At 43.9% G+C, this 25,359-nt stretch overlaps 1 protein-coding gene across 1 annotated transcript; it reads left to right on the forward strand.

The window, feature by feature from the left end:
- Positions 1–1,154: 1,154 nt before the first annotated feature.
- CHPF (chondroitin polymerizing factor) lies at positions 1,155–23,356 on the forward strand. The gene is made up of 4 exons (XM_081314121.1): positions 1,155–1,969; positions 14,081–14,645; positions 15,506–15,688; positions 21,177–23,356. Exons 1-4 carry the CDS (start codon positions 1,665–1,667, stop codon positions 22,440–22,442), a joined length of 2,319 nt encoding a protein of 772 aa, XP_081170247.1. The 5' UTR covers positions 1,155–1,664; the 3' UTR covers positions 22,443–23,356.
- Positions 23,357–25,359: the final 2,003 nt, after the last annotated feature.

Raw genomic sequence — 25,359 nt, forward strand, 5'->3', positions numbered from 1 at the left:
ACAAGAGAATATGGCATTTGAAAGATCTGTTGTCAATATTAAAGACTGACTGTAATGTTTTTGTTGTGTTCGCTACAACTGAATAACAGCCATTCTGGGAAATGATGTGAAAGCTTCATGGACTGCATGTGCCCACAGTCAGAGAATTGTAAAGGAAACATATTGATTTGCTTTTCCTGATTCCCATCCCATTTTACATAAATTGAGACTGGATAAACTGTATAATAAAAGTTCAAAACTGCATGTTTTCTGTAGATGGCAGAATATATATTTATGATATTTGAGTACAAGAATGAAGATACATCAGTATATGCTTGCTTTGAAAATCTTGACCATGAGGAAATCCCAATTTTTTAAAAAAAATACTAGGCAGGGAAATCAAAAAACAACAACAAAAAACCCAGATGAAGACGATGGGGAGAAATCATATCTTTACTGCTGCCAAGAAATTCTCCCAAAGATAACCTCAATTCTAAGAAATCTTTACTATTTCATTATTTCTGCTTGTGATTTAGGCAATAAAAGCGAATCTATGCTTTCAACAGGAGAGAAAAGATCCGAAGTGGCAGATTGGAAATTCCAGTTTAGTCTGCAAAGAAGTCATATACACGAACCTTTTCCCTCTCGGTAACCACGGGTAGATAATTATGAGAAAAAGAGGAAAAATTCTAATTCAGGTAGCTTCCTGATTTGCTAGGTTCTTCACGCAGGAAAGTTATTAGCTTCTCCCCCCATTTCAAGAGCGTTCTCCTACTACTAAGGGTTGCAAATAGTTGCACGCTTCAGAATAGAAGTCTTGCGTGTTCCAATCTCCCCGTGTCACCTTGATTCACGGTTGCTACCATCCAGATTCAAAAAGGCATTGTACTCCAGGTGCCGAGCCTTGACACCGAGCCCGGAGTTGGGCACCCAATAAAACTGGTTACGAACCGCACAAGCGAGGAGCCTTTTAGGCTCCGCACCCCTTTAACGACCCCCCCCATCCTATTCCCGCATTCAATCCGGTTTAGGAACTTAAGGCGGGCTCTGCCGAACCGACGCATTTTCGGCCGGGGATTGGCTGAGGAGGGAAAGGGGGCGCGGCCGGACGAGTGACGGCTTGGCGGAGAGGGCGGGACCATCCAGGGTGACACGTCGGACGGCGGCGCCAGCGGTAGCGGCGACTCTTTCGAGAGAAGCGGGAGTGACGTCTCCGCCGTGCTGCTCCCGTTCGGCGAGAAGAGGCGAAGGACTGACCCCCCCCCTTTCCCCCTCCGCTTCTTCTCCAGGGCCGGCATGGAACGGCTGGACCAATAGGCGCTGCTCCTTCAAAGGTTTCCGGAATTGGGCCGGGCCCACCTCCTCCGTTACTTAGCTTGCAACCGCCCCTCCCTCTGCTCGGGACCCCACGCCACTACCGGGTTCCCTCCCCGTCTCGTGGGAATGGTCCTTTGCTGCCCCGATCTCCAAGAGTGCTGTGCGGGTTAAAGAGGGCCCTTGGGATCTCCCTGGGCAGGGACCCTGGGATCTCCCTGGGCAGGGGGACCCTGGTTCTCCATCCCTGAACCCCCCCTACTTAGAAAGTGCGCTTCTTCGGGGCTTGCTGCCCTCCCCTTTTTTCTCTCCTTTTAACTCGGTGCCCCTCCGGGTTTGGTCCGGGTCTTGGAGCCCCTTCAGCCGGCGCCATGCGCTTCTCTTCGCTTCTCTCGCTCCTGCGTCCTGTGGGGCCCGTGGTGATTGGGGTGTCTCTAGGTTTCACGCTTAGCCTGCTCAGTGTAACCTGGGTGGAGGAGCCGTGTGGGCCCGGCCACGGCAGCTTCCGTGAAGGGGGCCTGGAGCAGCATCAGCATCAAGGAGGGCAGGGCAACGCTGCCCGCAAACCGAATTCGGTCTCTGGGGGGCTAGGCACAGAGCCCGAGCAGAGCTGGGAGCCCCGCGTCCTGCCCTACAAGCCTCTGAACCCAGGGAAGGTGACCAAAAAAACCATCAGGTACCTATGGGGAAGGGGAACTGGAGAGGTTGGGGAAAGTGGCTCTAGAACACTGTTTTCCAAAGGGGATTGGGATGTCTTCTCCGTGTAACCTCTGAGCCACCATTTGTGTTGGGCGTCAAGTGCAGGGAGCCTTACGAACAACCTGTGGCCTTTGGTAAATGCTGATGTGGATCAGCAACTGGTTTAGGCCTGTGTGGGGGTCTTGTTTAGTTCTTGACCTTCCAGCATCAATATTTAAACAGTAAGGACTGCCTTCATATGACATCGGAGTAGCCCGATGAAGTACGTAGTAAGGAAATGAAGGTTTGAGGGCCCATTTAGCGTCCCACTAAAAGCAGATTGCTTAGGAGTTTATCTTCTGATTTTAATGCATTGGAAATCACTTTGTAAAATCTTAGGTTTGAAGTGTGACTAAGTTTTTAAAATAAATACATATGCGTATGCTTGTGTGTGTCCATTGGCTCCATTTGGAAGTGGCTGTCACTAACAAGCTTGGATAACCAAGCTTCTTCATATGACTTGCAAACTTAGAAGACACCAAAAAATGACTGCAAACAGTTATCAACCTTCAAATAAAAGCCTAATCTTTTGAGGGGGTTTTGTGTCCACAAAACCATAATGCCAATCATAAATGATATAAACATGGTTTACAAACCACAGGTGACTTATTGGCTGCACTATCCATCAACAAAGCCAGTATGTCCTTATGCAAATCTTAGTATGATTTGAAACTGGAAGAGCTGATTCTTGTCCTGCCCAAAAGAGGGAATTATAGGACTGGAAGGAGCCTTGTAGTCCAACTTCTTATAAGGTCTGCCTATATAGAACATAGCTGTATTTGTGGTTCCCAGGTCTCATGGCCCACAGCAGACTGCTTTATTAGATAACACAAGTGCATTTAGAAAATAAACACTACTTTGTTCTTCTTCACAGTATTATGCATGCCTTTTTCTACCAACCAGGACCTTCAGAACAATGTACAATCCAATTTTTAAGAAAATAGGAAAAAAAATAATGAGAAAAACAAACTGTTAAAGGTGAAACATAGTTACCAGAATTTATAAATGTCCTGCAAACCACCACCCCCCCCACTCAAATTCCAGTACGACTTGGAGGCAGTTTGGTTTATTCTAGAAGAGAGTTCTACAACTGAGATGCTGCTAGAGAAAAGTTTCCATTTCATAGAAATACCGACTGGGTTTCCTTTGATAATGGAATATGCCATTAAGCCTCAGTGGAAAACTTTAAATTGGGCAAAAGCTAATATGAAAGGAAACCATAGATTCCATGTGGTTAGAGATTTATAAGTCAAAATCAGCAAACAGTGCAGCAAATCAAACTGTAGTCAACAGTAGACATAATATATAACCAGCACGACTAATAATCGTTGATAATCTTTTCCTCTTATGCATTTGGCTGAGACTTTATTTTAAAGCCATCCAAACTGTTAGTCATCTTACACCCTGGACAAGTGAGTGTCATAGCTTAACTTGCCTCTTGAAGGATTGTTGTGCTTATAATCATTCATAATTTAGCTGCAGCTTCCTATGCCGCTGAGATACAGTTGAAGGAAACTCCCAGTTTTAAAGAGCTTAGAAGGATTTATGCCTTGTTTTTTAAATGATAGCCAAGATGGGAGGAAAAGTAGGCTGAGGGCCGTATGATATTGCAGGGCTGTCAATCATGGGTTCACATGGTTTTGTTTTTGTTTTTGCCTAGTTCTCTGGTAGTGGGGCTTGAGGTTGATGGATCTCTGCACCTGATCTCCCACAGGAAAGATTTGGGCTGCACTCTCACTGTTCAGGAAGTCCTTCTGTGCAAATAGTTTCCTTTAGAAAGAGGTGGGCTAGAACTGAGGAAGGAGCGCTGATGGCAGCTGATCCCACAAACTAAGTATTGTGACTCTGGCTCATTCTGAGCAGGCTGGAGGACAGGGCTGAGTCACACAACTCTTTGGGCTCCTTCAAAATATTTTCAGACAGTGGAGTTTGTTTTAAGATTAATGCAAGGGTGGACAGTGGATCAGGATCTGTTGTTAGGTTTCTGGGGGATTTGCAGGGGATCCAGACAAGTTTCTGTTTCCTTTAGCAGCAGTGAGGTGACCCCTAGTCTTAAATTATGCTGCAGAAGAATGCAGAAAGGGAAGAAGTCATCCAAAGTAGGGTTCAGCCCTTTTTATTGGTAAAAGGGCTGAACCCTTTTAATACTGCTATCCAGAACAAATACTGAGGTGAAGGTTATATGTCTCCTCAACCTGATTTACAGTAGTTGGTTGATTTGTGTGGTTAGTAAAAATGAAAGCAGATTTAAGCCTGAAGTCTGCCCATCCTTGAAACAATGAATGTAGAAATAACGTGTGGAGGAGGCTTTGCACATTTTGAAAATCATGCAAAAGGAAGTGCTTCACGCTCTCATTTATTAAGACATGCAACTTTGTTACATTGTAAATGAGAAAAATAACTGGCAGAAACTAACCATTAAGATAGAAAAATGAGTGGAAGGAAAAAGAGAGAGAACACACACAACCAAAAGTGCAGAGCAAAACAAGAAAGAGAAAGAAATGTTTGGAAATGGCTTCCGACTTTCCTTCACAGCAAGACAAAAGTGTCATTTCACACTAAGCTCCTTACAACATATTTTTCACTTTTCTATTATCTACTGTTTTTTCTAATCATCAAATCCATATGGTCGTTATCTTAAATACTCTGGGAAGAAAAAAAAAGATGGGTTAAGAATTATTTCGACTCAAAAAGAATACTTTGTCCTGAGGAAATGCACTCCCTCTCCCTCCCCCCCATACCGCTTCTTTTTATATGTAGAAATGCTCTAGTTCCCCTCTTCCCTGCAGCAGAGTGTGTCAAATGTTACAGTTACACAGGCTGTAAAGCCTGTGACTGCTCAGGCCTCTATTTTGTGGCAAGGAGTAGAAAGGGAAATTAAGGCCACCAACAGAATTCCTCTGGTAGACAGACCTCCAGCCATTCCTTGTGATTGGAGCATTTACTGCTTATTGAGCAGGAATCACTTGTCTATGATCGCCTTGAAGAATAAACCAACAAAACTTCTTTTGTGCAGTGCTGCTCACCTCCAGTCACTGTACCTGAGTATGTATTGTTGTTGTTAGTTGCGAAGTCGTGTCCGGCCCATCACGACCCTATGGACAACGTTCCTCCAGGCCTTCCTGTCCTCTACCATCTTCTGGAGTCCATTTAAGCTCACGCCTACTGCTTCAGTGACTCCATCCAGCCACCTCATTCTCTGTCGTCCCATTCTTCTATTGCCCTCAGTATGTATAGGCATAACTAATGAGGGCTAAAATGCATTTGAGGCATATTTTTAGATACATTTCTGGTCTGCAGCTTCTGGCCCAAATTGGATAAAAACATTACAGAAGCACCTCTTCTGTCCTTACAAACTATCCGGTCCTGTTTTATCAGGCTGTGCTGCCGCCATTCATAGTTAATTTGCTGTGAGGCAGAAAAGTTGGAATTGTATTTTTCCAAAGCCTTAGACTCTGCTGAAGGTAATGTGAAACGACTGCACCTCCATTTTTATGTGCGCACACACACACACACGCACGCACGCACACAAATAAGTACTGATTTCCAGTCTTTTCTAGTAGCCTACGCCATGCTCACATTTCTTAAAAGCCCCCTAGCTCTTTGTTCCTACATTTGTTGTCTGTCAGATGAAGGGCCAGGGTGTGTATGGGATTTAGGGGGTGGGGGGGAGGGATCAGAGAATATGTATACAGGTAGTCCTCAGTTTATGACCATAATTGATCCCAACATTTCTGCTGCTAAGCAAGACAGTTAAGTGAATTTTGCCCCGTTTTATTACCTTTCTTACTACATTGTAGCTAAGTTAGTACACGGTTGTTAAGTGACTCTGGCTTCCCATTGACTTTACTCATCAGAAATTTGCAAAATGTGACCGCGTGACCCCGGGACACTGCAATGGTCATAAATATCTCAGTTGCCAAGTGTTTGAATTTTGATCCTGTGACCATGGGAATGTCGTAAGTGTAAAAAATGGTCGCAAATCACTTTTTTTCAGTGCTGTTGTAACTTTGAACAGTCACTAAATGACCTGTTGAAACTCAAGGACTATCTGTATTTACGCTTACATTAAAGCTTCCCTGGCTGATGATAGTTTATTTGGGCCATTAAGTAATTAAAAATCTATCCAATCTTCTTTGGTCAAAAACAGGGCAAACTGCGTGAGGACTCTTAGTGATTTGCCATCCTACTTGGTTGTTTTAGAGTCAGAGATCAAAAAATGGATGGAGTTTGTTTATCCCCGAGATCCTAGTTATCCTAGGATGCAAACAGTTGGTATCTAGATGCACGGTGCTCATTGTCCTCTTGCTTCAATTGCTGCTTGTGTAAAGTTAGTTGCTGTTATCTCCAGCAGAGTAGCAGAGGGGGTGATATATGCCTTGTGAATTCAGGAGGGAAAAAGCCAAGCTGATAAGTAGCTGATCACCTAGACATACTTAAGCTCTCTGCATCCATAGCTGTGTGCAGAAAGATAACTTTTGGTGTGGTGCCATGTTGGCTTGTGGACATCTAATTGAGATAGACAAAAGGCAAAACTAAAATATGCCTTGCTGTCACCAGATAGGGCTATGCAATCATCTTGGATACTTGGTGTTCAAGGTAATATTGTGCATATGGCTGCATTGAGGCATACATCCTCTACTCATCTCTCCGCTGCTTTTTCTTTTGCCCTTCCTCTCATTTGAAGACGGTGTGAATATGGAAGAAAGGGGTGCAATGATTTCTTAATAGTCAATAATGACCTGGGCATAATTAAAAGGAAAGAGGTAACGGAGCTGAGAGTTGGGAGAAGGAAATTTCTCTTTTCCATAGATGAGATATTGAGGCCTCTTATCTGTAAATGGGGTTGTTGTGGCTTGTTCCCAGCACTTACCTGAGTTTGCTTTGAGGAGGGTGGTGGTCGGCTGGATCCTGAAACCACCTAATGCAGTATCCCTGCTCACAAGTGGCACTCAGACCAAAGTTTGATAAGTATCTTAAGGATGAAACTAAAGACTCCAACTTCTATGTAGTCCAGACAATCCCCATTAGTTTTTGCAGGGATTCTTTCCTGTTCACTGTGTGTAGCAGCCAGAGAACTGGATGATGTTGAGGTCACTCTAGTGGAGATTCCCACATTGTGGCGAGCAACATGTTTTCTCTTGGGTAAGGTGATGGATGATTCAAAAGACCCAGGGCAGTGAATTTTCCCAGAGAAAGGCAGACACCTCTTAGGATTACAGAAATTGAAACTGAGTGGATAGGACAGGTGCAGGAACGAGAATACTGCTGATGGAGGAAGCGAAGAGATTTGTTAATCTCCAGTTGCATGTTCTTTTTGTTTCCTTAATTGTTGCTTAGTTTATTACTTCCTTTCGGTAAAGTGTCAGTTCTTCTAATTATAGAAACATCTGCTCTTCCAAGAATGTTACAGAGATGCTGTATATTTAATAGATAAAAAGGTAAAGGTTCCCCCGCACATGCGTGCTAGTCGTTTCCAACTCTAGGGGCCGGTGCTCATCTCCGTTTCAAAGCCGAAGAGCCAGCGCTTGTCCGAGGACGTCTCCGTGGTCATGTGGCCGGCATGACTAGACACCAAAGGCGCACAGAACGCTGTTACCTTCCCACCGTAGTGGTCCCTATTTTTCTACTTGCATTTTTACGTGCTTTCAAACTGCTAGGTTGGCAGAAGCTGGGACGAGTAACAGGCGCTCACTCTGTTACGCGGCACTCGGGATTCGACCCGCCAAACTGCCGACCTTCTGATCGACAAGCTCAGCGTCCTAACCCACTGAGCCACCGCGTCCCTTTTATTTAATAGATACCGGTGGTTAATTCTACCAATGGGAATTTGTCTTCATTACTATGTGTTCTCTCTTTACCTTTCTAATATATTCTTCCCATTCAGAATTGGCACTTCATTTCTCTATCCTCAGTGTGCACAGCATTCTTTATTCCTTACTTTCTGACAGTGATGATCTGAACTTCATTCTTCATCTTGGTTCCTTTTTTGCCGTCTGTATGACCTGAACTTGGTTTCATTCCTCATCCTGGTTCCTTTTCTGCCATCTGTATGAGGATATTATATAGCAACTTAACATTTAGGACCGTGCTCTCTGCTGCATCCAGTTTCTCTTCTGAGGGCTCCAAATTCAATTTCTGTCGTCTGGGTGAGATCAGCAGTAGGGGTCCAGAAAGGAGAGATTGAATGAGTTGTGTTTCCACAGGAGAGAGTAATGAACAGGAAGTGGAGGCTTTGAATGAGTCTACTGTGAGTGAGGTTAGAGATGGGAGTGGCTGGGGAGCAAGGACTTCCTGCGGCATTTGAATTAGAAAACTCTGAGGCTAATTGTAGAGAAAGGCCATCTGTCTTCCAACACTGCAGTATTAATATGGAGCCAGGTAAATGCTTTCACCCATCTTTCGCCTGACTCAGCTCCTCTGCACGGTATTTTCTCTTACTTTGAGGATCAGTGAAATTGTTATGGGAAATCAAATCCCCCGGAGCGTGGCAGTTTTTACCTTCACGAAAGACATCTCATCCCTCCTTTCGCATTTGTGTAATAGAATTCTTGACAGGTTGCTCTGCCTTTTGATATTTTAACAACTCACAACTAAGAAGACAAACCAGCATGATTTTTAAGTCAAAGAATTTACAGTCAACATTTATCAGAACTAAGAGCTGTCTGCTTTTATAAAACAAGAAACTACATTATATAAACAGAATTGGTTGCCGGTTTTTTTTCTTTCTTTCGGTGCTTGAGTAAACGAACTCTTGGCAAGAACTGATGAGTTCTTTTAATAGTTAGAGATGTTTAGACATATAAGAAGCTTCTTTTAATTCTGTGATGGATGGTATTAGACTAGTAAGATTAGCCCTCTCACCTTATCAAAGGATTGAAGAAAAACTGGGATTTGAAAATATATAACTTTTGATTTATTTTAATATTGGCTTGATTTATATAACATACTGTTTTTATGTACTTACGTATTTATATATATTCTGAATATATAAATCTAATGAACTTTTCTAATTGTTTCATTTAGTGATCTTTCAAAATGCAGGATAGGCTTTTCCTAATGTCGTAGCTTTGTTCTGAGGATTTACTACCTTGCATTAAACCAGGGGTGTCAAACTCAATTTCATTGAGGGCCGCATCAGCATTGCGGTTGCCCTCAGGGGGCCGGGTGGGTATGGCCAGGGTGGGCGTGGCCTACTGGGTGGGCGTGGCCAGAGTGCATATGGCCTACTGGGTGGGCATGGCCAGCTCTACATCGTTCGCATCAAGGGTGCCTATGGGGGCCTGGGCAAGAGTGGGACAGATCTGAGGGTCTCTGGCAGAAGGAGGGTCTCTGGGCCAGGGCTAAGGCAGAGGGGGCCGTTCCCTCACTGTTTCCAGGATGGCTTCGCAGGTTGCATGAAACCACTTCGCGGGCTGCATCCGGCCCCCGGGCCTTGTGTTTGACATGTCTGCATTAAACAAATTTTGAGTTACCAGTCGTAAACATATTTGGAAAAAAATTGACAAACCCAGTGCCAAAGCCATTTTTCACCAGAGAAAAAGAGACTTGCCATTGCAGACATGAAATTATGATGGGAGCCCAGATTCCTTGGACCACGAAATTCTAATTGTAACACCCTCCCCTCTTCTTCCTGTCATGCCCTTCCTGCTGCTCTTGCTACATTCAGCTCATCTGGAGATTATAGCACCGGAATCACCTTGACATAGTAATCATTTACTCCCAACATTTGACAGGAGACAACTTCTGCCAAACATTGTCCTTCAAGGAAATCCCTGACTTGTCTTCCCAACAATAATCTCTTTCAGAGAGTGAAGAAAGACAAAATGATCAGCTGTTCCTATTTGATATTAATCAGTAGACTTAGCTGAGGAAATGGAAGTAACAGGTACACTGGAGGGCAGTGACTGTGTAAGGTTGGAGTTCCTGATTTTAAGAGAAATAGAAAACTGAGATTAGTCGAACACAAATATCTTCAGAGGTAGATTTTAATAAACTTAAGAGTAATAATAAATAGGATTCTTTGGGAGGAGAAGCTAATAGGAAAAAGACCTCAAGCAGGATGGGAATTCCCAAGGACATGACATTAGAATGCGGTAACCATATGTCCTTCATTGTAAAGGACAGTCCTTTATTTCAAAAAGTTATCTGTTAGATTTATTTAATTTTATTTATTTTCTTGAATTTCCCTTTGTAAAGCAAAGTTATAAACATGAGCCTCTTTCAGATTTGCTCCCTTTTCAGGTTTGTCCTTTATTTTTCCCAATAAAATATGGCCACTGAAGATTACAAACGATTCCAGCTAAGGTAAAAATGGAGAACGTAAAAAAACCCCAGTGGGACTGAAAATCTAAAAATGAAAAGGAGGACATATAGGAAATAGAATGAAAGCCAGTTCACTGAGGGATGAAGTTGAATTATGTTAGAAAGTGGAACACCCAGAGTGAATAATGGTAAGAATAAGACAACGAAAAAGACTGGCATAGATAGATAACATTCAAAACAAAGGTAAAGACTTCGTGAAGAAGGTAAAATGGTACAGATACTCAAGAAATGGTAGAAGTAGTCATCTCAGAAATGGGGCTCCATTTTGAAAATGCAAAAAGCAGGGTGAAGGGGCAAGACAGAGCTTCACGTCGGCAGAAAACTGAGGCGGTAGTGCTTGATTTTGAATGACTTTTAACCTTCCGAACCTGGTAAACCTCTTCCAAAAGTACTAAAGGAGGAAAGGCCAAACCCTTTTATAATGTCCCTGAGAAAACCTTGAGATTTGGGGAAGTGTCTGACGACTAGAAATACAGACCCTAACTTCAGAAAGGAGAAAAGAAAGTTCTATATAGATGGTTGGTCTGACATTGATACTTGGGAAAGTCCTAGAGCAGATTATAGAGAAATTGACCTGTAAAGGTCTTATTATTACTTATCATTATAGAATTTCTGTATTATACCTCGGCATGGATTGAAGAACTAATTTTGCCAGTTTAAATCTCATTTTTGATTGGTAACTTTCTTAATTGAATGTGGACATGGGACAAGGTGGCTCAGTGGGTTAGGACGCTGAGCTTGTCGATCAGAAGGTCGGCAGTTTGGCAGATCAAATCCCGAGTGCCACGTAACAGAGTGAGCACCTGTTACTCGTCCCAGCTTCTGCCAACCTAGCAGTTCGAAAGTACGTAAAAATGCAAGTAGAAAAATAGGGACCACTACGGTGGGAAGGTAACAGTGTTCTGTGCGCCTTTGGCGTCTAGTCATGCCGGCCACGTGACCACAGAGACGTCCTTGGACAAGCGCTGGCTCTTCGGCTTTGAAACGGAGATGAGCACCGGCCCCTAGAGTCGGAAACGACTAGCATGCATGTGCGGGGGAACCTTTACCTTTACTGTGGACATAATCCAGAACCAAGAGAGATCTAATTTTCAAGTTATCGGACATAATTGTGCCGCTCTGTTCTGCATTAGTTAGATCCATCTTGAACACCATATTTAGTTCTGTGCTATGCATTTTAAAAAGGAATCAGGCAAAGAGATAGAAATAAATCAGGGGACTGGAAATTAAGACCTATGAAAATAGATTAAAGGTCCTGGGTACCTTTAGCCTCGAGAAAACATCAAATATCTGAATTACGGGAAAATCAGAAGTTGCTCTCTCTTATTCCAGAAGGTGGGCTGTGGAATAGTAGATCTAAATTATAGAAATTGAATGTTAAAAATAGGCGCCTTATCGTAAGAGCAGTTTACCAATTATCTGGAGCACCAATAGGCTTCTTTTTACTTAATATGTTTGAATACAAGCTAGATAACCATCTTTCTGGGATGCTCTGTTTTGGATTACTGCCCTGGGGAGGGTTAGATTTGATGGCCTAAATAGCTGCTTCCAACTTTATGATTCTGAACTATATGGCACTTTACAAAGTCATTTTTTTGGTTATAGAAACTGTATGTAGATATTACAGTGATGTTGCTGTTATGCTGGATAGTTTGTCTTGGATGGAACCTGCTTCCAGAACTTGAAAACAGAATCACATCTCCTTAGCGGAAAGAATTGTGTGCAAAAATAAACCTCGAGGAAAATTGAGTTTTTTAAAGATAAGAAACGAGTAAGGAACTTTGAGGAAATAAAATTGCTCTCTGGTATGTTCTAAGGTTTGCCTAACTTCTTTTTCTTCTTTGGGCTCTCATTGCCAGTATTATAGTTGGATCCAGTGGCCACAATCTGCTTGTTCCAGATTGTGTATGTGATTCACAATTGTTTACATAAATAAATAGGCTACAAGTCTATTTACTCTTGGCTATTTCTATCATTTTCCAAAGAGCAGGGCTAAAGAGTTGACATTCTTTTACCAACTTGATTTGACCCTCCAGGATATTATTAGTCCTTCCCAGACAGTGGGACCCCTAATGCCCTCCAATCTCTAACCTGTTACGGTCATCACCTTGGTCATTGGTTTCTCTGACAGCATCTCATTTGAAAACTGCATACTTTGCAATACATTAAAATTTTAAATGTTTTTTTCTTCTTTACCCAGCATTTGATAGTTAGCTGGTTGAAGCCATGACTGTACTTAATTGTAGGGAGCACAATCTTTTAACAGGGCACAACATTCTGAAACATCGCTAAAAATACAGTGATGTTTAGCATTTTTGCAAGTATAGTACAGTGCTCTTTGAATCAAGTAGGATTTTAGCTTTTGCTAAAATGCCAAAGATTGATTGCATGTAATGTAATGTAATGTAATGTAATGTAATGTAATGTAATGTAATGTAATGTAATGTTATATGTTAGATGTTAGATATTAGATATTAGATATTAGATATTAGATATTAGATATTAGATGTTATATTATGCTTGTATCCAGGAATGAGGGAGAGAGTGACTGGCCCAAGTCACCCAGTTGACTTTGTGCCTAAGATGGGAGCAGAGGTTTCCTAGGTTCTAATCTGGTGTCTTTAACCTGGCTCTCTACTTATGGAATGTACAGAATTATTACTGATGAAGCAACAGTAATGTGCAGTACATGGCATTTTACAGAGTAGGATAGCCAAAAGTAGGAAGCTCTCCTCCCCACCTGGGGGGTAGAACTTCCAGATCAGAAATGCGATGATGGGAAGAGAAAGAAGATAGAATGCATCAGAAGTAAAGATAACAGGGTATCTGTGAACCTGTGTGTAGTACTAGTATATGCAATAACGAGTAAATATGTCTAATGATCATTGTTGGGAAGGAGAAATTACATGGGAGAGCATGGAGCAGGGGTATGGCTGATTAGCTGGCGAAGTGAATAGGAGCAGGTCACAATATCAGTTCACTGTAAATCGTATTTACTTATACTGTATAAAAGATAATGTGCACATGGTTCCAGTAGATGGAAACTGCTTTTTTATGGTTTGGGCATAGGAGCTATGATTTTTATATAAATACAGAAGTCTCATTAGTCCACCCCCTCCCCCCAAAATATCATCTCTTGCATCTTCCTTGGTTGGGTGAAGATCAACATGATTTTCCTCAACCACGTGGAGTCTGTATTTTCACAGGCATAATATATGCTACAACTATAGCACAAAACCAGCAGGTTTTTTTTACCTTATGCAGATCCTTCTGTGCATGAGCAGGCAGGGGTGAAAACAGAAGATTTTATGGGAAAACTGAGTTTGAGGTCTCCAAATATGTCCATTGTCAGTGCCTAACGTCCAGCAGGTGGCGCCTATTCTTCAAATATCCCGTGGGTGATTAGTAAAATAAGCAAACCGTTTTGTCGTTTAAGCATCCCAACCCCCAAATGCTATTCTGACCTTGCTGGTAAGATAGGAAAGGGCTATTTGACATTGGATCTCTTCTTATATCATTGGGACGACAAATGTTAGGACTGGGACATTTTGATAATGAAACTGTTTTCACACATCTTTAGAGATTGGCCAATTGCTATGAAGCGCAGGGCTGAGATGCCCTTCCCTTGACTGGCAGGGTGTGATTGTTGGAGGAGAGGAGTCTTAACTGTCTTGTTTTCTTCTCTTTTCATTCCCCCCCCTGCATTTCCTCCCCACTCCTGAAGGACCCGATATATCAGCACAGAGCTGGGTATGCGGCAGCGTCTCTTTGTGGGCGTGCTGACCTCAAAGAACACATTGAACTCGCTGGCAGTGGCAGTGAATCGTACACTGGGCCACCGGCTGGAGCGCCTGATCTACTTCACAGGCACCCGGGGGCGCAAGGTGCCCCATGGCATGACGGTGGTGACGCATGGAGACGAGAGGCCCATATGGAACATGTACCAGACTGTCAAATACATGATAGACCATTACCTGTCAGACTTTGATTGGGTGTTCCTGGTGCAGGATGATACTTACGTCGAAGCCCATCGGGTGAACCACTTGGCCTCTCACCTCAGCATCGACACTCTGCTCTACATGGGCCGACCAGACGAGTTCATTGGTGGCGACACTCAGGGACACTACTGCTACGGTGGCTTTGGTTACCTGCTTTCCCGAGCTTTGCTCCTGCGTTTGCAGCCTCACTTGGAAAACTGCCGGAATGATATCTTGAGTGCACGCCCTGATGAATGGCTGGGCCGCTGTATCATTGACTACACAGGGGTAGACTGCGTGGCAGAGCAGGAGGTGAGGCTTTCTTTCCTCTGATGCGGCCGTGTCTTGTTTCCTCCTCCTGTAGGGATAGCTTTGCTTGTGTGATACCTTCACGGTCGCAATTTTTGAGAAATGGAAAAGAGGGGAAAACCTTTTGCTTTTATCACGTGAGGGTTCAAAGAATAGAATTCTGATATTCGTGGTATGCAGTTATCAGATATCTCCTATTCAAGTTGTTACCTTAAACCTCATTGGGCTTTCAGAACCAAAGAGACAAGTCGGTTGTTGTTGTTGTTTTAAAAAAAGTGATTTTGAAACAGGAGACGCTTTTGGTAGAACATGTTTCCTGTGGGTATCTTTTCACTGAGGGAATGCTACTTAAATATTGTTTTTGTAGCTCTAACTGCTATTTTACTATGGGCAAAACCTTTCTGGATAAAAAGGAGGCAATATTCTGGTGCTGTCTCATTGTAAGGGGCCCTTGAGACTTAAAGTAATCAGCACATTTGCCTTTGTGTTTCCAGTGAGACTAAATTAAAAAACAACAACACTTTTTTAAAAAATTGTTCCGTTTCCATCCCATCTCCAGACCAAGGAGTCCAGTCCAAGAACAGGATGACTTGAAGAGCGGTGAAATAAGCAAAAAGCAAAGAACAAGAATGATTTGCCCACTGGATGTTTTTTATTCAAAGATCAGGAGTGACTTGAGAGAATAGTATGTTGTGAAGTACGTTCTTGGTCATACCTGCCCTCCAACTGAAAGCTGAGCATCTTCTTCAGCTGTCTTTTGTTTTGCTAGCAAATCAGAGAGAGATGCTGATTAGCCTCTGGGTATATTTGCCGGAAAGGCTGAATTCCCAGACTGATGTCCTTCTTTCCCTCTTCTCTGCCAGGGCTTACGCTACCATTACTTTGAGCTTGGGAAGAACACAGACCCTGAGAAGGAGAGCGACCCGCAATTCAGTGCTGCATTCACTGTTCACCCAGTGCTGGACCCTCTTCAGATGTATCGGCTGCACAGACACTTTGCTCGTGTAGAGCTGGAGCGCACTTATCAAGAGATCCAGCAACTACAGGTAAGGTGATCCTTGTGGGAGAGGCAGTTAGGCCTGCCTGCTCAGTCTGGTCTGAACCCGTTTCCTCCTGTCTCCACATCTACAGTGAAGCTGCTGTGAAAGGGCTGGAAAGAATTCCAGCAGGCACATTCGACAAGCTTGTTCTTTCTAAACAGAGAACGTTGACATCTATATTTTCCTCCCTGCTTTTCAGCCTTCCTTATCCCGTGCTACTTTCTCAACTTATTAAGCAACACAGTTAAGAGATTATTTTAGTCTTGAATGGCAGATCGGTAAATTGATCCCTGTGACCAGCCGAGCTCTGAATTCTGACTGGTTGCTTTTTTCCCCCTACAGACGGGCTATACGGGAGAAAGGGTCAGATTTTGAAGGAAAATATGGGCTTTGCTTGCTTGCTTAGGGGCTTCGTCTTTCTCCTGGCCACCGTTTCTTGCAGAAGCCTTCCTTCTCTGCAAATCCTTTTCTCCTACTCAAGTTACATTCGATACGCTAACTAAATAACAGAGAGAGAGGCCTTGGAGGTCTTCTGGTCTGGTGGTCCACAACCTTTCTGGATTGGCAGCCCGGCAGTGGGGAGGGGATGGTTCTGTGTGAATGGCAGGCATTTGCATTTGCGCCCGCCGCTCACACAAGAGGAGTTGCGCGCACGCTCACCAACCACTTGCACCGCTGAGTTCCGAATGGGCCATGGCCAGGAGTTGGGAACCCTGCGAGACCACCTGCTGCCATTGTCAACCTCCCATCGCCCGGTTCGCTCCCACAGAGTCGGCCTCCTCAGGGTGCTGTCGGCCAGGCAATGCCGGCTGGCGACCCCCAGGGGGAGAGCCTTCTCTGGGGGCGCGCCGACCCTCTGGAATGAACTACCTCCGGAGCTGTGGATGGCCCCTGACCTTCAGTCCTTCCGCCGTGACCTGAAGACATGGTTGTTCCAACAAGCGGGCCTGGACTGACCATGGTTTTTTAATTTGGTTTTTATTGTGTAAATTGTCCCGTATTTCTTATATTCATTGTTTAATTCTTTTTTAATTTTTGTGTTTTATGTCTCTTAATTTTTATTGTTGTGAGCCGCCCTGAGTCCTTAGGGAGAAGGGTGGCATATAAATTTAATAAATCCTAAATCCTAATCCTAAACTCCTGTTCTAGTCAAACCCCCTGTTCAAGCAGGAGACCCTACACCATTTCAGACAGATGGTTATTCAGTCTCTTCTTTGAAAACTTCTAGTCGTGGAGCGCCCACAACGTCTGGAGGAAGCAAGTCATTCCACTGATTAATTGTTCTAACGGTCAGGAAATTTCTCCTTAGTTCTAGGTTGGTTTCTCTCCTCAGTTAATTTCCGGCCATTTCTTCTTGCCCTGCCCTCAGGTGCTTTGGCTGCCTCTTCTTTGTGGCAATCCCTGAGATCTTGGAACGCTACTACAGTGCCACCCCTCGTCCTCCTTTTTCATTAAACTAGACATACCCAATTCCAGCAACCGTTCTTCAGATGTTTTAGCCGCTAGTCCCCTAATCATCTTTGTTGCTCTTTTCTGAACTTTTTCTAGAGTCTCATATTGAAAGAAAAAGTTGTTATTGTTGACTTGCAGGGATAAATGAGTAGGCAGAAGATGTCTTGACCTTCCCCCCTCTGCCCCCACCAGGTAGACACATAGTGAATCAACAGCTTTGGTCGTTGATGGACCAACAACATGCACGTTTTCAGTTGATGTTGGCTTCTGAAAGTTTAAATGTATTTGCTGACATTTTATTAAGGGACATGTTAGTTCTTTTAAAAATATGGAAATTAAAATAAAAACGTCCTAGAATTTTTCCCATAATTATTTGTCCCATTGAATCTTACTGTGCATTCTTATAGCAGTTTCCTTATTACAGATTAGGCAAAAGAAGAATGTAGAAGTTACCTCGCTTCAGGAAATCTGCCAGATGAGTCCAGACAGGAGTCTGTTGTTGCTAATTTGACTGCTGAGCCCAGCGCTGGCTACTAAAATTAATCTTGACTCAGAGTCTGCAGTTGTGAATTCTAGAAGCAAAGAAGTTTTTGGCCTTCATAACTCTGCTATTAATCTTTTAGTTTATGTAAAACGCGCAAAATATGAAGGCAAGAACAAATGCGTGCAAAATATGGAATCCAGACATTGTCAGTTGTAATACATCATATTTCATTTAATAGCATTAGACTAATATTTTTTTGCTATTATAGGTTTTCTTTCTATTGCCGTGAATTAATATAGGCTGCCTTAAAAATAGAGGAAGAAAGAAAGCATATCCTTTTAGGGAGGCTGTTCTCAGTGGGGAACAGAAAAAGAGCCTGCCGCTTGGATGAATTAAGTCTTTGAAAACCCCTTGTGAAGGAAGCATGGCTGGCGTTCGTTTGTCAGCAAGATAAGGTGCAATAATCTCTGACCGTTGGTTGGTATCTGAGTAGATAAACTATAGGGGCAGATTATTTTACTTAACAGTCAAAGGGCCAGAAGACTAAATCATAGGAGAAGCCAGGTATGTCTAGCCTATGGAAGAGAAGGATTAGAACAGGGGTGTCAAACTGCCGGCCCGCAGGCCAGACACGTCATGAAGACACCGCACCCACCCCATTGCTGGCAATGGCGACAAAGCTCCGATACGTCACGTGACATCACGAGTTTGACACGTCTGGATTAGAAGGATTAGAGGGAGATGATAAGTATCTTCTAGTTCTTGTGGAGCTGTGACAAAGAAGAGAGAATGGACTTAATCTTATTCTACAGGCATAAGAGGGCAGGACAACAAGTAATGGATAGAAGATAAGATAATCTTGATTGTCATTTTTTACTGTGGGCACAACGGCAGACATCAAAAATGAAATTTAGTTGCCCGCTCTCAAAGTGAAACACATACATGACACACACCTAAAACATACTATATACAACGTATGTATAGCTTGTCAAAGAGAGATCCAACTTAGGAGAAATTTTCTGACAGTGAGACCAATTAATCAGTGAAATAGCTTGCCTCCTGGGGTTGTGGATGGTCCATCACTCGACGTGTTCAAGAATAGAGTGGACAACCATTTGACTGGGATGGTTCAAGTCTCCTGCCTTGAGCAGAGGGGTGGACCAGAAGAGGTCTGAAGTCCTTCCCAGCCTATGATTCTATTATTTATTTTTGTCTGATACTAACTAAATGAATCTGCTACATTTAATAATTAGAATATATTAATTGGGCAGTTAACTAAAATCCAAACGCTATGATGTTTTCCCTGAATTCCGAAAAATAGTTTCCAAAGGGTAATAAATGCCATTGTATACTCCCTCTGGTAAGTGTTGTGCTAATTTCACTCCTAACTTGTTGCAGAGTAAGATATAATTTATGGGTCATTCTCCTTCCGTTTTAGATCTGGATCTCTTTCTAACTAGTTAGCAAGTAAAAGGATCTTGAAGTTCTGGTGCTAATGTTGCATCTAGTCTGTTCAGGGAGTTTTATGTCAAGACTCCAACTACTTGACAGGAAAGAGATCCAGATCTAAAAAGGAAAGGGAATGACCCATAATAATAATACATGCAACAAGTTAAGTGAAATTAGCACAACACTTACCAGAGAGATCCTCGGGCCAGATTAAATTGGAATTATTTTTGAGGAATCACTAATTTGACACGTGCACGCAATTGTAATAAGCATTCAGTAGCTAATGTGGCATAAATTAAAGGCAATATACCATAAAAACCAGACAGTGGAATTTTAGTGCCATGGAATTGAAGACCTATAAAAGGAGGCTTGCCTTTAAGGCTTGGTGTCTCAAAAATCAAAGCCTCCAATGTTGTTTGCACTGCAGGAGATGGCTGTAGGCTTTTGCAGACTTTGATGGATGTTTCATAATGAAGGTAGAAGGTTGAATCGTTTGGGCCTCATGCAGGTTAAATGATTCCTAATCCCCTACTCAGTAGTTTCCTTACCTGCCCAGTTGATTCAAAATCAAATTTATACATTTGTCTTGAAGATATCAAAATATGACACTTAACTATTTTGAGCATTGCACCTAGCTGAATGTATCATGGGCCTTTCCCTTGCATACTCAGAGTAGTCTGTGCTATAAAAGCAGAGAAAATAATAGCTCGTGGAAGCAGAATTAAGTGAAGCCATGATTGAGGCACAGAATGAGAAGCAAATGACCTCTTCTCACATTTTGTCATTGGGCATTTAAATAATCCATGTTGATCCAAGGAGCATATATCCATCTAGACCAGGGGTGTCAAACTCAATTTCATTGAGGGCCGCATCAGCATTGCGGTTGCCATCAGGGGGCCGGGTGGGCGTGGCCTACTGGGTGGGCGTGGCTAGAGTGCGTATGGCCTACTGGGTGGGCGTGGCCAGCTCTACATCGTTCGCATCAAGGGTGCCTATGGGGGCCTGGGCAGGAGTGGGACAGATCTGAGGGTCTCTGGCAGGAGGAGGGTCTCTGGGCCAGGGCCAAGGCAGTGGGGGCCGTTCCCTCACTGTTTCCAGGATGGCTTTGCGGGCCGCATGAAACCACTTTGCGGGCCGAATCCGGCCCCCGGGCCTTGTGTTTAACATGTCTGATCTAGACCAACATTGCTGTGATTAAGCTTTGGGGGAATTGTACACATTGGATAAGTTAAGAATGAAATTACAGCTTGCAGAAACATAATCTGGACCACATTTTCAGTCAAACAGCAAACAGTAATTGTGCTGTGTAGACGTTAGTTTTGAATGCAAATGTTCCAGGTTCAGTCAAGACAATTCCAGAAGGAATAGAAGTTTTAATGGCCATTGAGTTAGAAATAGTGATTTGGTTTAAGGCTTCTTTTTAGCCTCCAGGATTGTGTGTGTGTGTGTGTGTGTGTGTGTGTGAGAGAGAGAGAGAGAGAGAGAGAGAGAGAGAGAGAGAGAGAGAGAGAGAGAGAGAGAGAGAGAGAGAGAGATTTGCATATTTATTGTATATATATATATATGTAATACATAAATAATATTTGCATATTATTTACTGTATTGGCTATAGTGAATGAATGATGTAGCCAGTTTCCACCCAAATACACTTCAGCTTTTACTTCTTGGGAAAAAGTATTGGATAAATGTGATCCCCAGAATTGAACTCTGATTGTGGACACGCTGCCACCAGGTGGCAGAGCAGCATAAGGCTGCAACCCTAGGTGTTTTCTGATCCTTCTTTCCTACTACCGGTATTAAGTAGAGAAATTCAATGGCCAGTGTGGGGAGGGAATTGTTGGAAGTGGCTTTCAATCTGGGAAATTTGAATTGGAGTCAGTGTGTAGACTTGGGGTTAGACTTCATCTGTCAGCCTTTTCTTCCCCTCCTCTATGTTGAAGCAACATGTTTGGGGGAGCGGTTAGCACCCAAATCAGTTAAGGGTGAGGTCTGTTACCGTCCCTGGGAATCAGCATGGATATATCCGAGTCAAATTCTTAGGGCCCTTTTGGGGTTCAGCCAAGCAAATGTTTCTGAACTTACCTTAATTTTCTTACCTTGTCTTTGTAGCTGGAGATCCAGAATACCAGCAGCCTTTCCGCAGATAGGGAGCTGAGTAGCACATGGCCTATAGGCATTCCTCCACCTTTCCAGCCAAAGACCCGTTTTGAGGTGCTTCACTGGGATTATTTCACCGAGGAGGCAGCTTTTTCCTGCGTGGATGGGGCCCCCAAGTGTGAGCTCCAAGGGGCAGATGCAGCAGATGTAGCCGACGTGGTTGCTGCGGCAGTGGAAGAGCTGAACCGCCGGTACCAGCCGGTGCTACATGTGCGCAAGCAGCAGCTACTGAATGGCTACCGACGTTTTGATCCTACCCGGGGCATGGAGTACACCTTGGATCTGCAGTTGGAGGTCGTGACCCAGAAGGGGCATAGCCGTTCTTTGGCCAAACGTGTGCATCTCTTGCGCCCTCTAAGTGAGGTAGAGATTATCCCCATGCCCTACGTAACAGAAGCCAGCCGTGTCAATGTCATCTTGCCCCTGACGGCCTCAGAAAAAGACTATGCTGCTCATTTCCTTGATGTCTACGCTGCAGCAGCCTTCGAGAATTCCGAGAATGCTGTGCTGACCTTCCTCTTCATCTATGATCCTTTTGAAGCCCAGAAGGTGGCTCAGAATGATGTTTTTGGGGCCGTGAAAGCACACATCACAGAATACGAGCGGCGCCACCCTCAGGTGAAGATTCCTTGGATTAGTGTCAAGACGGACGTGCCCTCCCAGATTAAGGTGATGGACATCATCTCGAAGAAGCATCCTGTAGATACGCTCTTCTTTGTGGCCGGGGTGAGCACTGAAGTCACCACCGAGTTCCTCAACCGGTGCCGCATGAACACTATCAACAGCTGGCAGGTCTTCTTCCCCATCCATTTTCAGGGCTACAACCCCACAATTGCTTTCCACAACCAGCCTCCCCCACTTTCTGGTTTAGACCTAGTGCGTGACGCCGGCCATTTTGATCGCGAGGTTTTCAACGAGGCTTGCTTTTACAATGCTGACTATATGGCGGCCCGCACCCGGATGGCAGTCGATGCCCAGGACAACGAGGATCTCCTGGAGACCATGGACATCTACGACCTTTTTGTCAAATATTCCAACCTGCATGTCTTCCGGGCGGTTGAGCCCGCCCTCCTGCAGCCCTTCAGGCCCCAGATCTGCAATCCCCGGCTGAGTGAGGAACAGTATCACCGTTGTGTGCAGAGCAGCTTGGAGGGCCTGGGCTCCCGGTCCCAACTGGCCATGGTGCTCTTCGAGCAGGAGCAGGGCAACAGTACCTGAGGCCAAGCTCTCCCCTGCCTCTCTCAGCCCATCCGCTTCCCTACCGTCACTTCCTGAAATGGCAGAGGAGAGCTGAATCTGACTGCTTAGGCTCTGAACCTCGGGGGTCCTGGCTGGCTTTACAGATGGTGGAAGAGAATGGGAATGGGCGGTGTCTGGTCCCACCCCGGGGCTGTCTTGCTCTGTTTGTTGAGGAGAAGTTCAACCTCTCTCCCAGGCATGAGGGCCGGCAGGCAGGATGGCTCAGGGCCCCAGTTCCTGCCTGGTGGCTGCCAAGACAGCTAGAAGGGCTTTCGGAAACATCAGCAAAAATGGGGATGTGCTGATGTGGAGGAGGCTGGGTGCCTGGTTTGTGGGACTACTGGGGATGGAGTGCTAGCCAGCCCCCTCAGGATTTCTCAGTTTGGGGAGCAACTACATCAATCTCCGGGACTTTGGTTTGCAGCTCCTCATTAAGTGGGTGAGAGGGCTGAGGGATTCCTGTCGTATTTTATTTTGTCCCGTGACACTCTTCATGGAAACCATGACTCGGGCTGCTTTAGCCGCTGCTTAGGATCAAAGGGGAAAGGGAATGATCGCAGCTCTTTGCAAGGAGAGCTCAGCTGCCCCTTAGGTCAGGCTGGCTCTGGCTCTGAGGGGTCAAACCCCATTTCTGCCCTGGCCTGCTGCCATTTTGTTGTCTGCTGTTGTCTGCAGTTTTGTGTAGTTGCTATCTTGCAGCCTGATGCCCTTGCCCAGAACTCAGAGGGGCACGTGTGGGCCAGCCTGGCATTGGATCAGGGAGCTGGCAAGCCCAGAGTAGAGGGAGGAGGTGGAGCTTGGCTCTCCAGTGGGATTATATTTAACGTGGATTCAGTGATTTAAAATAAAAACAAAAAAACCCTTACATTTTAATAAACTGGAGTGAAAAGCAAGGTGTGTGTTGATCATTTTTCTGTTACGGCTATGTATATGGCAGAGAGAGATTGGGGAGCAGATGGGGACTATTTATACAATGGAACTTCTGGGAAATCAGTGTGGCTCCCTAAAACTAGAAAAGAGCAGCTGGATCTTTTAAATGAAAGAGCCCGAAAAGAACAGCTGTGAAATTAGCATCTTAGGTTTTGTTATACGTCTAAAAAGGATGGAAGAACAGATAAAACTAACTGCTGCCTATAAACTGCAGCCACCCTTGGGCTACGCAGCTCCAATTTTATAGAATATTCTCCCAAGCCTATGATTTCCTGTTGGAGAATAGTTACCGATAGAGTAGTCAATGAGAAAACTAAAAATGGAATTGGAAGCTCAGTGGAAATGGGGAGGTGAGTCCCCAAAAGAGCCTCTGGGTGGAAAGAAAGCTCATAGCAGGAATATGAAGGGCTGGGTGGAAGATAGATGAAAACACCAGAGCTGAAGGAAGAATATTCAAAGAGGAAAGTAGGGGGGGGGTTTCCAGGCCCCACCTTCAGACATGCTGCCGTGAAGAACACCCAGGAATCTCAGGAGGCATTCAAAACATCACGGTGTTACCCAACAGGAAAGTGTTATGTCAGTTTAGAAGCACCACCCCTGTAAGCTTCTCTCCTCATACACATTTCACAGAAACGTATGACACTTACTTTAGATTTGGGGAACATGTGCACAATATTGGAGTTTAAAAAGAGAGATTACATTTGTCATAGCCTCTTTTGAGTGCTGCTGTGGCTTTCCTGCTGTAGATGTCTTGTTCCAAGATTCTTTTAACACAGTGTTTTAAAGCTATACATAATCTGGGATAACTGTTGAGAGCTTGCATATATATATATCAGTGCTATTCAGTGTAGTAGAAAACACAAAATTAGATTTTCTTGGAACAATTTTGTTTGCTGGAAGGAAAGCCGCAGCTCATCCATATGACCACAGATGCTCTGAACACATTTAAGAACCTGCATTGCCAGCAAAAACAAGTTGTATAATATATATATGAGAATAAACTCTCCTTTTTACCTGGGTTGACTCTTGGTGTCTTCACAGAGACGTCTACATCATTTTTATGCTAATAGTAATGAAATAGTTTGCCACTGACTTCTCCCAGGATAACCTTTTTTTAAAAAAATTAAATTACCAATATAATTTACAGTTCTGATATTTTCGGGTGGTCTCTTTTGCAAATACCAATCAAGTCAAATCCTGGTTATCTTTCTGGGATTGACCAAGGCTGACCACTGTAATGAAGCCAAAGTAATTTCAATTGTTTGCTTTCAAGTGGAATGTATCTGTGTATATCTTGCATCAAATTCAGAATCAAAGTGGAAGGCCAGGGTTGATGTAAAAGTCATTGGGACACAATTGGAACTTTCTTCATTTATAGGCAAGATTGGTTAATAGATCAGTTCTCTATTTGTTTAACAATCTTGACTACATTTTAGAGAGCTCATTATAAACATTTCTTTTGTATTTACTGTTCGTTAATATAGGGAAATGTAAGGGCATCCTGTCACCCAAATAAAGAAGGATTTAAAATGCTTCTGTTTTGTCTGGCTTCATTTCCAATATTCATCCTATCTGGATTGATGAAGACCCAGCTTGTTCTTTTAGGAGTCCATGAATAGCTCTGTAAGCCCCTTTGAAAGGATCCTAAGCATGCTCTAAGGAAGTTCTAAGGATAAGCAACTTCTCCAAGTATTAAATTGGAGTTTTCCAAGGAATATCACGGTTGAAGGAAAGACTAGGAAGTACAACAAAAGAAAGATCTTTCCGAAAGACACCTGTAGCAAGCCACTTCTGTATCTTTTCTAGGAAACTATGGATACGTGTGGGGCAATGAGATGTCCCCACATCAAATTAGCCGGTATCTCGACTCAGCTGCGCTGAGTGAGCAGCATTGAGCTGACCACGCCCACTCAGCCACGCCCACCCGGCCCTTTGAGAGCAACCATAATGCTGATGCGGCCCTCAA

Source organism: Vipera berus (genome assembly GCF_964194415.1).
Source record: "Vipera berus genome assembly, chromosome: 1".
NCBI classification, from domain to species: Eukaryota; Metazoa; Chordata; class Lepidosauria; order Squamata; family Viperidae; genus Vipera; species Vipera berus.